The sequence below is a fragment of the Geospiza fortis genome, unplaced genomic scaffold (assembly GCF_000277835.1).
Source record: "Geospiza fortis unplaced genomic scaffold, GeoFor_1.0 scaffold166, whole genome shotgun sequence".
In the NCBI taxonomy this organism is placed as follows: Eukaryota; Metazoa; Chordata; class Aves; order Passeriformes; family Thraupidae; genus Geospiza; species Geospiza fortis.
In genome coordinates, this window is record NW_005054310.1 from 6,397,458 (window position 1) to 6,412,736 (window position 15,279).

The 15,279-nt window shown below is 38.8% G+C and overlaps 1 protein-coding gene across 1 annotated transcript; it reads right to left on the minus strand.

The window, feature by feature from the left end:
* Window positions 1-1,138: 1,138 nt before the first annotated feature.
* DYRK2 (dual specificity tyrosine phosphorylation regulated kinase 2) lies at window positions 1,139-15,273 on the minus strand. Its single transcript, XM_005419232.2, has 2 exons — window positions 15,187-15,273; window positions 1,139-6,873 (listed from the first exon to the last, which is right to left on the minus strand). Exon 2 carries the CDS (start codon window positions 6,850-6,852, stop codon window positions 5,272-5,274), a length of 1,581 nt encoding a protein of 526 aa, XP_005419289.1. The 5' UTR covers window positions 6,853-6,873; window positions 15,187-15,273; the 3' UTR covers window positions 1,139-5,271.
* Between the last annotated feature and the right edge of the window lie 6 nt (window positions 15,274-15,279).

Consider the following 15,279-nt stretch of genomic DNA (forward strand, 5'->3'; position numbering starts at 1 on the left):
GCAACACAAATTCCTCACTAGCTCCTGGGAGTCTCAGCAAACGGCACAGGCCAAAAGCCAACTTCCAGACAACTGAAATGAAGTGAGAAGGCCCTGACCCTTCTTCAAATGAGAAAACAAAGGCGACAAAATAGTGCAAAAGTTGGCAAGAGGATTAGAGAGCTGGAGTGAGTTAGTTAAGCTTCTTTCAATTAAAAAGTTGAACTAACTAAAACCAAAGAAAGGCCTTTGTCCTCAGAACACAATCACAAACAAATAGGCCACAAAGATGTGATTTTTGACTCACTGCTCTTTGGAGCTGTAAACTGTATCTATCTATACTTAATATTGATGGGGTTTGTGCTCTAAAATCTCCCAACTATGCTGAATAGGAAACACTAAAAAAGGCCTATTAAAATATCTTGATTTCAGCCTAGGCTCACCCAAACCAGAAAGCTTTTCAGAGAAACTGCTCTGGGTGCAGGTGCACATGGACATCACCAAGGAGAGAATGTCACCAATCACCTACGAGGCAGCTCTGCACTAAATGGTGAAATTCCTCTGGATGTATTCATGAACAGAACTTAGCTCAGTCTAGCCTGTTTAGTATGTTCTCATTATCCTGGGACTTCACAAAGTCTGACAAGCTCTGAAAATTCAGTCTGACACAAACATTAGTGCAGAAATCTGGGTCTTTTAAAAGCAAATTTAAGAAAAAGAATACACACTGTACCTGTCTCAATCAAGTATTTCTTACAAAATCAGACCTACTGTTGTTTTAAAAAATCTGTCAAAAGCAGCTAAAAAAAGTTAGAACAGCCACATCCACAAAATTCCTGATCCTTTCTCTGTAGGGAGCAAATAAAAATACAAAACATATTATTTTCTAAGTCCTGAGAAGAACTTTAGAAACCACAGGGCAAAAGCAGCCTTTGGGCAATATTCAAGGCTGTCAAGACACATCAAGCAGTAGAAGAGTCATCCTGCAGCAATGGGTGATTGCTATATACAGATACCAGCAAGAAAGCTCAGGAACAAAAGCACTGCTGCCACTGACTGAGCAGGCTAGAAGAAGGCCTCTCTTCCACATTTAAGAAATGTCAGCATTCCAAGGGCTCTCTTTACGACTACAAAAAACCCCAAAGTACAGTGGACAGAATCAAAGTAGGACATAAAATTTTATTCTGAAATGATCTCTGGCCACAACAATAAAATGTAACAAATATTCACTAGAACAGTCTTAACTCCTGTCATCAGCTGTACAATACATACAGTATCATAAAACTGGCCACTAGGATTAAAACCCACTACAACATCTTTAATGTTAAGTGGCAACAGCAGCATCTCACAGAAAATTATACATAAATATATACACAGTCCACATTCAATCATTTTTCACATGTTTTCAGTACACACAGTTGCAGCATATTACAGTCACGTGTCTAAGTCATTGCCCAATAAAAACCCAAGCTACTGCTTAGACGCAATTGTAGCAGTTGAACTGAATAATTACAATCTGTAGCAGAGATGTACAAGCCCCTAGAAACAATAATTCACAAATGTTATTTTATTCAAATGCTACCATAGTATTACACTGGGCAATATTCTAATCTTTGCAGACTGTAAAAAGAGTTGTTTCTGCATTATCACAAATATTACTGATGGAAAAAAAATTAACAAATGGAGAGCATTAAATAATGCACACCCTTGCTTAAAGATTTTAATATTGCCCGATGCTACTTATGTCTTTTAAGTGTTTTCAACATTCCCATGAAGTCATTTATAACTCCAAACCACCCACCAAGTTAAAAGTGGCTTAAGTGCCTTGCACCCAAATTGTAAAAATCCCTGGTCACTTTTATAAGAGCCAGGCACATATAAAAGGAATGCACTTTGGTTCATACCAAATGCCCTGGGATTAAATCACACTATAAAACTAAAGAGTTTGAGGTAAATTTTTACAAATACAGTTGATTTCTGTCTAGTGTCACTATAACAAAAAATTACTAAAAAAAATCAATTTGATGTTAAAGTACAACCAATGAGGAAGGGCCATCTTTAACCCCTTAACGAGACAGTACTACAAGAACAGAGTGTCCTCTCCACCCTAGCAGTGTGATTGCCTTATTGTTTCTATTAAGGCCTCGATCATCTACAGGATGTTTTAAGACAGGTATAGCACTTAAAAATAGATTTCATCCCTACTAAGCAGTATTCCAAGGGTTAAAGAGGCCAAGATGCATTTATAACAAAAGGCACATTGTTAACACCAAGGGCACAATCCATCCTCTATCCTTAATCTACACATCTTGCATCACTCTCTTGTTCCAACATTTAAGTGGTAATGAACACACCAGTGGTGCAAGAAACTGAGCCAAGTGAGACTGCAACCAAAGACAACACTGTGCTGTTACTAGATCTGAAAATAGCTCAGACGTCCCCAGACAATGGTAACATGTGAGACTAAGCACTGTTTCCAAGCCAACTTCTATCAGCCTAATTATCAGAGCCCTTAGAATAAAATCACATCAAAGCAAGAGGCAACATCCTTCCCCCCTCCCCCCACTTTTTTTTACAGGTATAAATAAGCTACAATAAAATGCAGCTACATCACTTAAAAACCTTGATGTAGCTGCTCCTTTAGTATAGAGGAAGTTCCACTGTATCTGGGTTAAAAAAATAGCTCTTCACACTATAGTTTGGCCTTTTAGTTTCCGGTAGCATTTATGAAGAAGGTGGATCATAAATGCTTTATTGGCATTAAGAACTGGTTACATGAAAAAGAAAATTTAGTGGTTGTAGCCCATTAATGACCCATGAACATCACAAATGTTTTCACCTTAAGTTGTCACAAAAGGCAGGAACATATATCAATGTCTGCTTTAAAAAATATCAAGGGAGATGATTCTTCTTTCACCCTTAACATCAGCATCCCTATTTCCCAACTTTTGCAGGAAGAGTTAAGGTAGAAAGGAGTGGTAAAGCCAAGCAGGTGGTGGAGGAAGTAAAGATTCCCTGTTACTGTAGAAAAATACATAGAATTGTATTCCCACAGTTATGAGAGTTAGTTAATTCTACATTAAAATTAATATATCTCTTTTCCAGACTTAGAATTTACTGACCATAATTTACTGGATATTAATATTCTAAACCCCACTTTTCTTAGAAGTATTATATTTCATTTTTAACATGATTTCACACATGTTTACATATTGCACTTACACATATTGTATAAAGTTGTGAACAGTTAACACGAAATAATTTAATTTGAGGCAAGAAATTATCTTTTTATTTTAAAAAGAAAGAAAAATGGTTGATTGACAGTCTAATTTTTACATTTATCAATCAACAAATAACATCCTCTACTCAGAAATTATTTTGGAGCTTCTTTAGGTGTTGACTTTTTGGCAAGAAGTTCAGCGATATGTTTCCTGAGAATTCTGTCATTTTTTTCTTTATATCCCTCCCCCAGTCTTACATTAAATTAAAAAATAAACCAACAAAGAAAAATTAAGCTGTAAGTGGTAAATTAACCAATATGAAGGAGAACTTAACCGGAAACTTTCTTGGCCTCTCAGGGGACCATGCTTTAAGTAATTTTCATAATTTGTACAAGTAACTCAGTAAAATCTGTGCATATAAATGTTGTTTATAAGTAAAGTTACTGAGGTTTAATGCAATCCATTCTAGTATGTCTTGTTCTAACATCCATAAACATTTAAGGATTGTTCTACTTAGTCTAAAATTCCCTTTTCGTATGTTTTATACATCCAATGTAGACCACAGCCATTGTATGCATTAAAATACTGATCTCAGATTTCAAATTGTTCCTGTTGAAAACATGCTACAACATGTGAATACCTCTCTCGTAGGTCTAGACACTATTCTTTAGTAGACCATCTTTGTTCCATGAATGCAGTTAAAAGTAAAAAAGAAAAACCCAGCATTAGCACACACACACATGAACAAATCTACACATACCTCTAACTGTTCTTTCAGAGTTCATTTTCATCTACAAATGCCAAAGATTAAGTCGAATCCCAAGCACTTAGCTTTCCTTTGATAATTTTCCCTTATTAGAAATTATCTAGGATGGTGTCTTACAAATGAAAACCTTTCCACTGAGGATCTTCCCTTCTACAGTTAAGCTGTCTAAGGTGAAGTACTCCTCCACAGGAAGCAATGTAGTAACATCGTGTTTGCCCCTACATGCAGATTTGATCTGAAGTGTAAATGTACCACAGAAGTCACAGTCACCCAAACATTGTCAGAGGAAATAAAAGCAACCTTGAAATCCATGTAGTTTAACAGTCTGGAAGTTACAGTATAAAACTGACAGAATGAGCACTTCTGCCTATGTGATTTTGGGAGAACAAGCTGCACATCAGAAAAAACAGAAGAGAAGAGACGGGGGAAAAAAAACAAAAAAGAAAAAAGGAGAACCTGTGTGAATGCTCAACGTTACAAACCTGAAATGAAATTCAGAACAATTTTGCTTTACCAACTAATCAGCCACTTTCAAATTCAGAGAAACAGACATATTGCCATTTTCATGCTTTCCAAGACCATCCGTTCCTCTCACTCTACCACGTGGCATGCAAAGTAAGTCATTTTAGCCCCGGTGTTATTTTTTGCATTATGTTTAAATGATCATTTTAATGAAAGCCCATAACTTTTAAATAGAGAAAGCATTCCACAGGAGGTGACAGTATCTTTAGTGATACCATGACTTTCTCTGGGCTACCACATAAAAAATGACAATAGAACATGCTATGGCTCCACTTTAAACTACAAGTTTACAAGTGCTTAACTGTATTCTTTGAGTATTCTCCCTGGAGTCCAGTCAGTCACAGATGTGAGTGTGCACAGAATCCAGACCAAACCCATAAAATCCAAAAGGTAGTCTTTCAAATTTACCCCAGGTTAAAACTAATACGAACCATGGAAGAGAAAGGTTAATACCTTTGATACCACGCTGCAATGCATGACAGTCATGTTGTAACCAGTGGCCTGCCACTGATGTTTATTACTGTGTCACACTAGTTACAGTAAGGCTAATTGTACTGTAGAAGACAAACATTTTAAAAAATAAGTATAAAAACTTAAAGCATTGTCCCCATATTTTTATAAAAACAAAATTAACATTTAAAATTACATTTAAAATGAGTGCTGAAAGATACAAATGAATAGATTTATTGAGCAAATAAAAATGCATAACTGAGCTAATTTTTCATACAAATAAGGCTCAGCCACATTGTATCTCTCATATTAACAGCATTGGGTTTTTCAAACTCAGCTAACGAGTTTTGGCAACACTGTTCTTTGCTGAATATTCCCATTGGCATCTGTCATCTGTGCCAAATTAGTCCTCAGTTTTGAAGCTGAGCTTGAAGTCGGAGGTAACTTGGAAATTGAAGTTATAGCACCAGTACTCTCTGAAATTCTCTTTGCTGAGGCCTTTTCCCCACTTGGAGGTTTTGGCAACCGTCTCCTTAGCCAGGGATGCCGCAAAGCCTGGCTGGGTGTCAAACGGGCAGCAGGATCCCATTCTAAACACTGTTTTAAGAAGTCAAGGAAGAGGGGATCATCACACCCTTTTAATGCGTTACCCCACTCTCTGCTCTCTGGTGGGCCACGCAGTTTTCCCCTCCGAGAGCGTCCACCATTAAGTACTACAGAGCCATCAGACAAGGTTGTGATGCTGCAATAGCGGGGATAACCCTTAGAGCTCACAAAGTTTTTCGCTCGCTTGGATGACTCTAAGAGTTTTGGAGCAGGCATGCCCAATAGTTCAATCATACAAGCCAGCTGATCTCCTTCATCTTCTCCAGGCAAAAGTGGATAACCGGTCAGAAGCTCTGCTAGGATACAGCCCAAGCTCCACATATCTATGGGCATCCCATAACGAGCACCAAGGATGACTTCGGGTGCACGATAAAACCGTGACTGAATGTAAGTGTAGACACGCTGATGCTCGTAACAGCTTGAGCCAAAATCAATCACTTTAATACCACTTCTACCCTGTTGTTTCAACAGAATGTTCTCAGGTTTAAGGTCACAGTGAATGATTCTGTTTTTGTGCAAAGCATCCAAGCACTGTAAAATTGAGTGGGCAAACTTCCGAACCAAAGGCAGGCTAAAGCCCTGAAACTTGTTTTTCTTTATTAATTCATACAGGTTCATGCTCAGCAACTCAAATGTCATGCAGATATGGCTGCGGAATGTGAAGTTTTCCAACATGTGAATAACATTCATGTTATTATCCTTATCTTGTTTCCGAAGGTGTTCCAGGATCTTAATTTCTTCCGCAGCTTGGCGGTGGAAACGTTTTTCATTTCTCACCATTTTTAGTGCCACGTGCTGATGCATCTTGTGATCGTAGGCCTTCACCACCTGCCCAAAGCTTCCTTTCCCTATAACTTTCAGGACTTCATACCTGTATGCAATATGATCATGGGGTACTTGAATGTAAGACCCTTGCTCATCATCATACCCACAGTTGTTTGAACCACCAACAACACCTTGCCGCTTCTTTGCATTTGGACCCAAGAAGTATATTTCAGGGTAGCTAAAAATCTCATGATGCTCAAAAGCTGTTAATTTTTGCATGTATTGCTTCATTGCTTGCTCTGGTGTGATAACAGAGGTTTTCACCTTCCCTGTTCCATCTGCAGATTTTAAAGAGCTGGAGCTCCCTTGTCGCCTGTGGGCACTCTCTGTCTGTCTGTCCTGAACCACTGGCAATCCAGATTTGCCTAGCGTTGTAAGTCCATTTGGCTGCGTTGTCAGAACCGTTCTCTTGTTACTATTATCTTCAAAGAGCTGCTGAACCTGGATTTGTCCATGGCTACCAACATGTAGGTGCTCATTCATTGTGTGCTTACTGCCTCCAACCTAAAATTGAAAATAAATATATAAAAACCCAGTTAACAAGAAAGACATGAACTCCATGCTTCAACATTCACTCTGCAACCCTCCATTCTGCCTAAATCACCTCAAAATGAAGTGTCTTCTTAGATGTCAATTGTTTACAGAGAATCTAAAAAATACAGCACGTATACTGTGATACTGCTGGATGCTATTAAATTTCCTGATTCTTGTTTCTCAAATGCTATTTTCACATCTCTCCTAAATGTCTGCAACAAGGCAATCACAAGCATGCTACCATGAGAAGCTAACAATATTTCCAAGCAATCTTCAAGGCAGCAGACCTGTAACATCATGATGCATGCTTGACTTCATAATAGTAACAGTAGATAACATACAATGCCTGTAAGAACTTAAATGGCTTATGCTCTCATCACCTGTTCTCAGAAATCAAGATTTTAACTTCTTCCTAAATTTGCTGTATATCAAAGGTTACAGATACATTTTTAAGCAATAAGGAATGCGTTGTGACACGCACAAAGAGGAAAAGAACCCACACATTTCTGAAGTTCAAGAATGCAACTTACTGCTTGCATTTGAGACAGTCACAAGTCAGCAAAACATTCCAATCAATGAAGAAGAAGCAGATCCTTTAGCACTTTCCCAAACCAGCCTAACGATAACTTTTAACCAAAATGAGATTTGGGGCCTTACACAGACTTGAGTAGAGAGCAAATCTTTGCCTTGAGGAACATACAGTAACTTTATTTTATAGGAATGGAAAAAAAGCATTAATAGATTTTAGAAATTAGATTTGCTCTTGACAATGTGTACATGGGAATAAACAGCAGCATTCAGCATTTTGAAGCAAACAAACAGCAAAGTACTGGAGTGTGAAAACAGGTATTGCTCCAAACCTGTTATTTTTAAGAAACAAGAAATTTACAGGCATACCTGCCACTAAAATAGCTGTCCTTAAAATTCCTCATTTGCTCTCAAGTAGAGGATAATTAGTTTGTCTTCTGCCTGGTCTTACACAAATGTGGGAAGAATTCCCCTGCTGTCTCTCCAGCTGATTCACCAGTCTTAATATTTATGTCAAATTACTAACGAAAAGTTCACTGATACTGTCAGACAGATGATCAAGCCAGGGCTGAGAACACTTTTCATCTGAACTGTATTTTTTCTAGGCAGCTAAGGATAACACATCCCTTGTTCACTTAAGGTTGCTGAAATCAGAAAATGACAGTTGTGTGCTGTGATATGAGGAAATGAAATCTGTGCTGCAACAGCAGAAGTGCTTCCTAATGAGAAAACTCAGACATGCAAGGCAGACTCAAGCATACTTTGTGCTTCTGTTAAGGCATCAGTCTGATACAGCAGAAACATATTTTTATAAATTCACTAACTCGTTCCCAAAGACTTGCCAGCTGGACACCAGCTTCAGCTTTGGACAGTATATTGAAATTTGCAGCTCTGAAACTCATATAATGTAAGAAGAAGGGCTCTCAGGAACTGCTTCTGCCAAGTTGACTGCTCTTCTGATTCCATTTTGACTGATGTTCATTCATCATTGCAGTTTGACTGTGTATGTTTGTTTGCAGAGAAATTTAGGCTCACACTGTCAAATTTGATCAATCTGATAGAAAGCACTACCACACAATCACAACTCAGACCCAAGGTGTTTGTAACATTTAAGCACAATGAAGATATACAGGAAATCAACAAAAACTCCCTTCCTAGTTTGATGTCTCAAAGCACCAGAAATAAAATCATTAAGAGGACTTCTCTTTTGCCTACAGGCAATTCCTTCAGGTCAAGTTTGAGGCGCACTGCAGTAGCAGTTTTCTGAAGGTTGTCTTGATCCTGTATATAAACAGCAGTTACTGCAGAGAAAAAAAAAATGGCCCAAGAGCTGCTAAATCACCTATTTCAGAAGAACCAGATCTAGTTAGTAAGATGTGTCATAGGTTCAGCACTGGAGAGTTGTGCAAGAAAGGCACAATGAAGCAGCAGAGTAAACATACAATTCCAAAGACTCAAGCTGGGAAACTCTAGGTATGAAAATTTATTCTCCAACACTAATTGAACAAAAGCAGAACATATCTAGACAAACTGGGAGTAGGCAATATGAATGTAGACAATGAAGAAGAAAGAATAACACTGCAAAAGTAATTTTTAAGAACTTTTTAATCCAAGTACTCATTACCACAGCTGAAATAATGAATTTTTTTCCCCTCAAGTCACCTGTTTTCACAGTTAACTATTTTCCACCCTTCCTAAGCACTGCTTGCTTCAATGTTTGTACTGAGAAGTTCTTCAGAGCTTGGAAAAAACCCCATACAGTTATTCTGTCTCAACAGGGACTAAAAAGTTCTTTTTTCTAAAAGCGTTTGTGAACACATTCTGAAGTGTAAACCCTGTAGCTCTGCTTCCTGCATCTTCAGGCAGATTCGTGGTTTTTCAAGCAGCAGAATGAAATCACTAGCATTATTCCAACTTCAACCCAAATCCTAAGTAACTGGTTTTGCCAGTTTCAGTCAGCTGCTTGGGAATGGAAATGCAGATGCAGACAGTAGCACTGGCTTTCTCTGTAGAAAATTACCACATTATCACAGGCTCTATTCCAAAAGTGGCACAGGAGAAGAGAGCTCACTCTTCTTTCAAAAAAGCCAAACAAAAAGAGTTTTAGAGCCATCAGACAACAAAACCACAAAGTACATATCAAAAATGAACTTTCCTCATTTATTTCCAACCTGGATGAGGGCTGGATTTGCACCAGTCCTTTGCTCTGCCTATCTACTTCTGGCTACTTGGGTGTCTGAGATTGCTGTCACGCTCAGGCTTGCACTGCACATAAGCTCCACAGGCTTCTCCAGCAACACTGTAAGTTCCTGAACCACAACTAATGGGCTTGGCAAGCTACAAAAGACTACAGCCTTCTTAGTCCTGTACCAAACGCTTCTTAGTACGCAAAAGCTCCATCAGCCTATCAACCGAAACCGCATGCCTGAGAGGTTTGCAACACCTCCATTTTGCTTCTGCAGATGGACCTGTAAATTCCAGAACCAACAACCTACACAACTGACCACCTGCATGCACTTATAAAGCTTACTGATTTTATATTGTGTTGTTTGTGCTCAAACCCATCCACATCTTCTAAGATTTACATATTTTTGTAGCACACATAATCAAAAAGCTACTGCTGTAAGTCCATAAAATATATTGAAGTAACTGGTGAGCTTGAACCCATCTTCCTGAATCTTTTGACACCATCAATTACATAACAGCAAATATTACAGTGCGGTGTTTCTTTTCTTTCTGAGTAGTTTCTCATAACTTCAAAATCACCATTAAGATCTTTTACTTTGTTATGTTCATTTTATGGAAGTTGATGACTATGCCAAAACCACTCACCTAATCTTTGAAGTAGATACACCAAGCAAAACAAAACTACACCCTAAACTATGATCAATAAATAAATTAATAAGAAACAAAACTTTAATTTGAGTGGGGTATTATTTGGGTTTCTTTTGCCTTCACAAATGGATTTAGGAACAGAAGTAGAACAGTAACTTACTAAGGCAACAGACCTGTAACAACAGGGAAGTAGCATAAAAATGAATCCAGCCTGCTAACAATTTACAATTCCTCTGCAGTACACTCACCCAATGCATTGATCTGTTTCAAGACCTTTTACAAGACTAACAGGACTGAATCCCAAAGGAGCATGTACCTCTTCTCAACTTCATCCTCCAAATGCATCAAAATGTTATGTAATCGTATCATATTTCATCTTTGGAACAGTCACTTCTGTGATTATTAGCACCCTATAAAACTATCCAAGACAGACACATGATTCAGCTATATCTTATAATTTTATTTTGAGCAAAATCACAGAAAAAAGATTTTGCTGTCAATCAAAATCTAAAAAGGTTTGTAAAATTAATCTTAATAACAGAGCAATCATGATGGCCTGCTGAAATACTGCACAGGAATAAGATGTCATTATCTGCTATTACTTTGCACAGATGAGGACAAAGGGAGAAACAGTGTTCTAAAGTAGTAACTTAATTAAAGAATAATTGTTACACTATATACCCCTTTCTTCACGGCATTTCTGGGCGTGCCAGTTTCAGCCCTACTGTGTCAAACACACAAGAGGCATATGGTATCAGGTGCAGCATGCTTCACTGCCTATTTTGTTGACTACAAAACAAAAGCCTGAGCAAAGGTACAAAAGGCCTTCTTTTTCCTTGATAAACTAATTAAAAAATATTCCTCCGTTCAGAACTAAAAATACTTGCTAATTAGGACAATGATAATAATACTGGATTATCCCTAATGGTTTTATCATGAGTATAGGTTTTATACACCAAAAAAGACTAAGCCTTTGTTGAGCTTGGGGCTCAACAAGAGTGGTAGAAGGAATACACCACTCGGATTTTTGCTGTTGTTGTATCTGGTCCATATAAGCTTATTTTTTGAAAAGTTAAATATAACTTCATAGAGCAAATATCTTCACAGACTGAACAATGCCTCAAGAGTGATACTGACTCTTAATTTTTTAAATTCTGTTAGGGGTGCAGTGAGTTTGAATACTTCTGGGACATCCTGCATTGATTACACATGATGAAACTCAAAAGGACAGCCAATGTACACTCAATTTAACTCCTTGGTTTAGGTGAACTATACAAATATGACAGATGTGCCCAAAAGTACTGCGGCTCCTACAGCACCACAGTCACCAGCTGCTGGAACCCAAATTTCACAGCTGATCCCCACAGCCCCTGGAAGTTAAGACAGCCTCATATTCGTCCCAGATACAAATTTTAAATAGAGGAAGAAACATCCAAAGAAAATGAGATGTAGTAAAATCCAGATCATGACTGCATAGTTATTTCCACTCAAATGTGACAGTATTTCTGTAGCAATTTAATACATGAAAACGCCACAATAAGAAGATATTTGCTTTGGTTTTTCCTCCTTTAAAGCAGATGACAACAGCAAAAATTAGCAGCATTTGGCCTACCAGGTCTTCGCATTAACAGAGTCCAGGGATCTCTGTTCAATTATAATGTAAGTCAATTTAAAAAAATTAAACTAAAAAAATCAAGACTAATACAATGACTGATGCAAAAGTGTATGGGTAAACATTCAACACTGGTGGCAAAAGAAAATAGGCTTGCTGCACAGAAATCTTAGAAAGGGCTTGAAGGAGGGAGGGCACTGAATCATGCATTGTAAATGGGTTGTTTTCCAGTACTAGACAGAAGGATAAAAACATTAATACTAGTATACTGCAAGAGAAACAGAAACAGTGCAGAATGCAGGAATACATGCCAAGCAAGAAAGAACAGAGACAGAGATGAGTCTGGAAGAGGGACTCACAGACAGGTTGGGATTTATACAAGCAGAGCAGCAGGCAAGCAAGATAATCTCTACTGCAGCATGTCAAGTGGATGTTACAAGACCATAATGAAATAGGAGAGAGTGAATGGAAAAAGGTTCCAATCATCACAGCAAGAACTTAAGGCTTGCAAAGAGAAAGCACTGACTTTGGAAAGGAAAATGAAGAGGACAAGGGGTTGGAAACAGGTTAATGTTTTCCACCACAAGGCAAAGAAGAAAGCCAGGGATGGAAGCATACGCAAATAAGCCTAGGATGAAGGCACACTTAAAAAAAAAAAAATAAAACAAAACCTTTCCCTAGTAGAACACACAACCCTGCCTGCTTAGCAACAAAGGCTGTTGTGCTTGCAAAGTCTGCCACCAAAACCTCTGTCCCATTTTATGAGGCTTGTGTAAAACATCATCGTCTCCGTGCTATTTATAATCTACCAAACAATGAAATTTCACTTGACAGTAGGAGACCACAGTTTCAGCAGAGGCTGGATCACACAAGCAAGAACTATGACAGGTAGTTGACTTATTCCCTGTCTGCATTAAAAGAAAAACCCTTCAGTCTAAACAAAACATAACTTCTACCTCAATTTCTCTCACAATTAGTATACATACAATGCACACTCACATATAAACACCAGCAGTTCACCCACTTAAGCACACCATACGTTCTGACAGTTTGAAACACAAACAGAAATACCCTGATTTTAGCTATTACAGAAGCCACATAGATACAAAGAGAGATGAAAACAGGATAAGCAAATAGACTCAAGAAGGAAAATAATTTAAGAAAACTGAAAGGACCTATTTTAAACAGATCTGATTGGAGGAAGGTGGTGGGATGCAAAACCAATGGTTTCAATCTGTCAGTGTCAGCTGAGGTCAGCAGGCCTAAGTTTACACAACAGATACTGCCCCCCCTTTTTTTTTCAGGTTAAAATCCAGCATTCTGGCGTCACATCTGATTCTTACCACAAAAAGGTATGTTAGTGAACCACAAAATAACCACCTACAAAGGCAGTATGAGGCATTTCTGTAATAGCACCCAGGGCTAAAAAACCACTGTAGAGTAGGCTCTTTATCACAAAGGAAAGACAGACTTTGAAACAGTCAGAATCTAGAGGGACATGATCCATCGTCATATAATGCTTGATCATTCCTGGGTGCTTCCATAAGTACACATATATATGCTACACATAAACACAGGCACATATACACAATCACATACTTGTAAAGAGACTTGGAACATCCTGAACACCCCTTGAATGCCTTTATGAAGACTGCATCTTTACATACATATATATATATATATATATATATATAAAAACACACACACTATATATAATATATATACACAAAATCTTTGTATAAGAATACCAGAATTCTGTACTTCCAAAATTAGTAAGTAGTCACAGAAAAACAGCTGGACCACCATGCTTTCACAAATCCTAAATTAAGTCTGGGCTCTGTTACATGTGAGCCCTACTGTAAATGCACTTGCATGATTGGTGCCCAGGCTGTTTGTACTATGTTCCTTCTTCTATGATTTTATTTAAACAAACCCCTAAGCCGTTGCCCCAACTCTAAAATCAAGCAGCACTTAACTGGTATACAAATGTGAAAAAAATTGGCCTTTTATACTAACAAACAATTCAGACATGCACTCTAGATACATAAATATACAATGGAGTTGTTCTCAAGTATGCAGCTTCACCTTGAATTTGCAGAATACTCCTCACTCCTTTTGATAATACCCTATATATATATACAGATTTTTTTATTTTACTTAAGACAATTCTTGCTATAAATGGATTAGAATAAGATATTTTATGCCTGAAGTTACCTGGAAAGTCACTGAAACACTAATATCTAAATGCACAGTTTCACCTTCCACTAGCCCATAATCACATTACCATTTAAAGCTCTGCCATATGTTTATGAAGACAGTATGTGAGCATCCACGAAGAACTCATTAATTCTATGAAAAGTATGCCATCAATGCCTTTCAGGGTCAGTATGAAATCTTTCCGAATTTAAAAGGAAATGTATGCAATAAAAATTCCAGATATTTAGCGTTAACATGACAGTATATAGACCCCTCTCTCTACTCTGTCATGCCTTCAGGACAGAGATACCTCCTCTTACCCATATATAGTGGCATACTTGGGAAGTTTCATTCCTAGTAGATTAGCTAGGAGTGGGAGATAACGTGAGATATCACAGAACCGGAAAATAGCACCCTTTTTGTGCCATCAGCGGTTATTTCTTTATAGGTAAACTACTGCAGCAATAAAGGCAGATTCATCCAATCATTGTCCCTGAGCACAGCGATAGCTATCTCTAGGGAAGACTGCGATCGGCCTGAGCTGATCAGACATCTGAAGGGGAGAGCAGCCTTCATTTTTCACCACAGTTCATACGACATTTTAATCACAGGGACTAACCTCATCTCAAAATACGTATTCACCAGAACATCTCCTCTATGCGAGTGTGAAAGATCGAATTTGTCTCTGAAAACGAGACACAAAACCAGCCTGAAGGGAGGGAGGGGGGGGAGCTGGGGAGGGAGAAAGCAATGTTTTGACATTTTAATCACAGGGACTAACCTCATCTCAAAATACGTATTCACCAGAACATCTCCTCTATGCGAGTGTGAAAGATCGAATTTGTCTCTGAAAACGAGACACAAAACCAGCCTGAAGGGGGGGAGGGGGGGGAGCTGGGGAGGGAGAAAGCAATGTGTGCAGTTACAGGGTCCCAGCCTCACAACAAGCACGCACATTTCATAGGAGCCTGCAGAAGTCCACCGCACGTTGCTCCAGCACCATGCTGCGCCTCGGGGGGCCCATGCGCGCTCGGTCCCGCCGCTGGGCACACCTGGCGAGCCAGACGCCCCTTCCCCGCACCCCGTCCGCACCCTCCCCTGCCCAGGCTCACCGTGTGGGAAGCGTTGCTGGCCCTGAGCGGCGGCAATGCGAGGGGCGATGGCGGGCCGGTCCCAGCTCCTGCCCGGGAGACCCCGGCTCCGGT

What these genes read in the sequence shown, in the direction of transcription:
- DYRK2 (XM_005419232.2), bottom strand. Translation starts at nt 6,852, where the DNA reads ATGAATGAGCACCTACATGTTGGTAGCCATGGACAAATCCAGGTTCAG.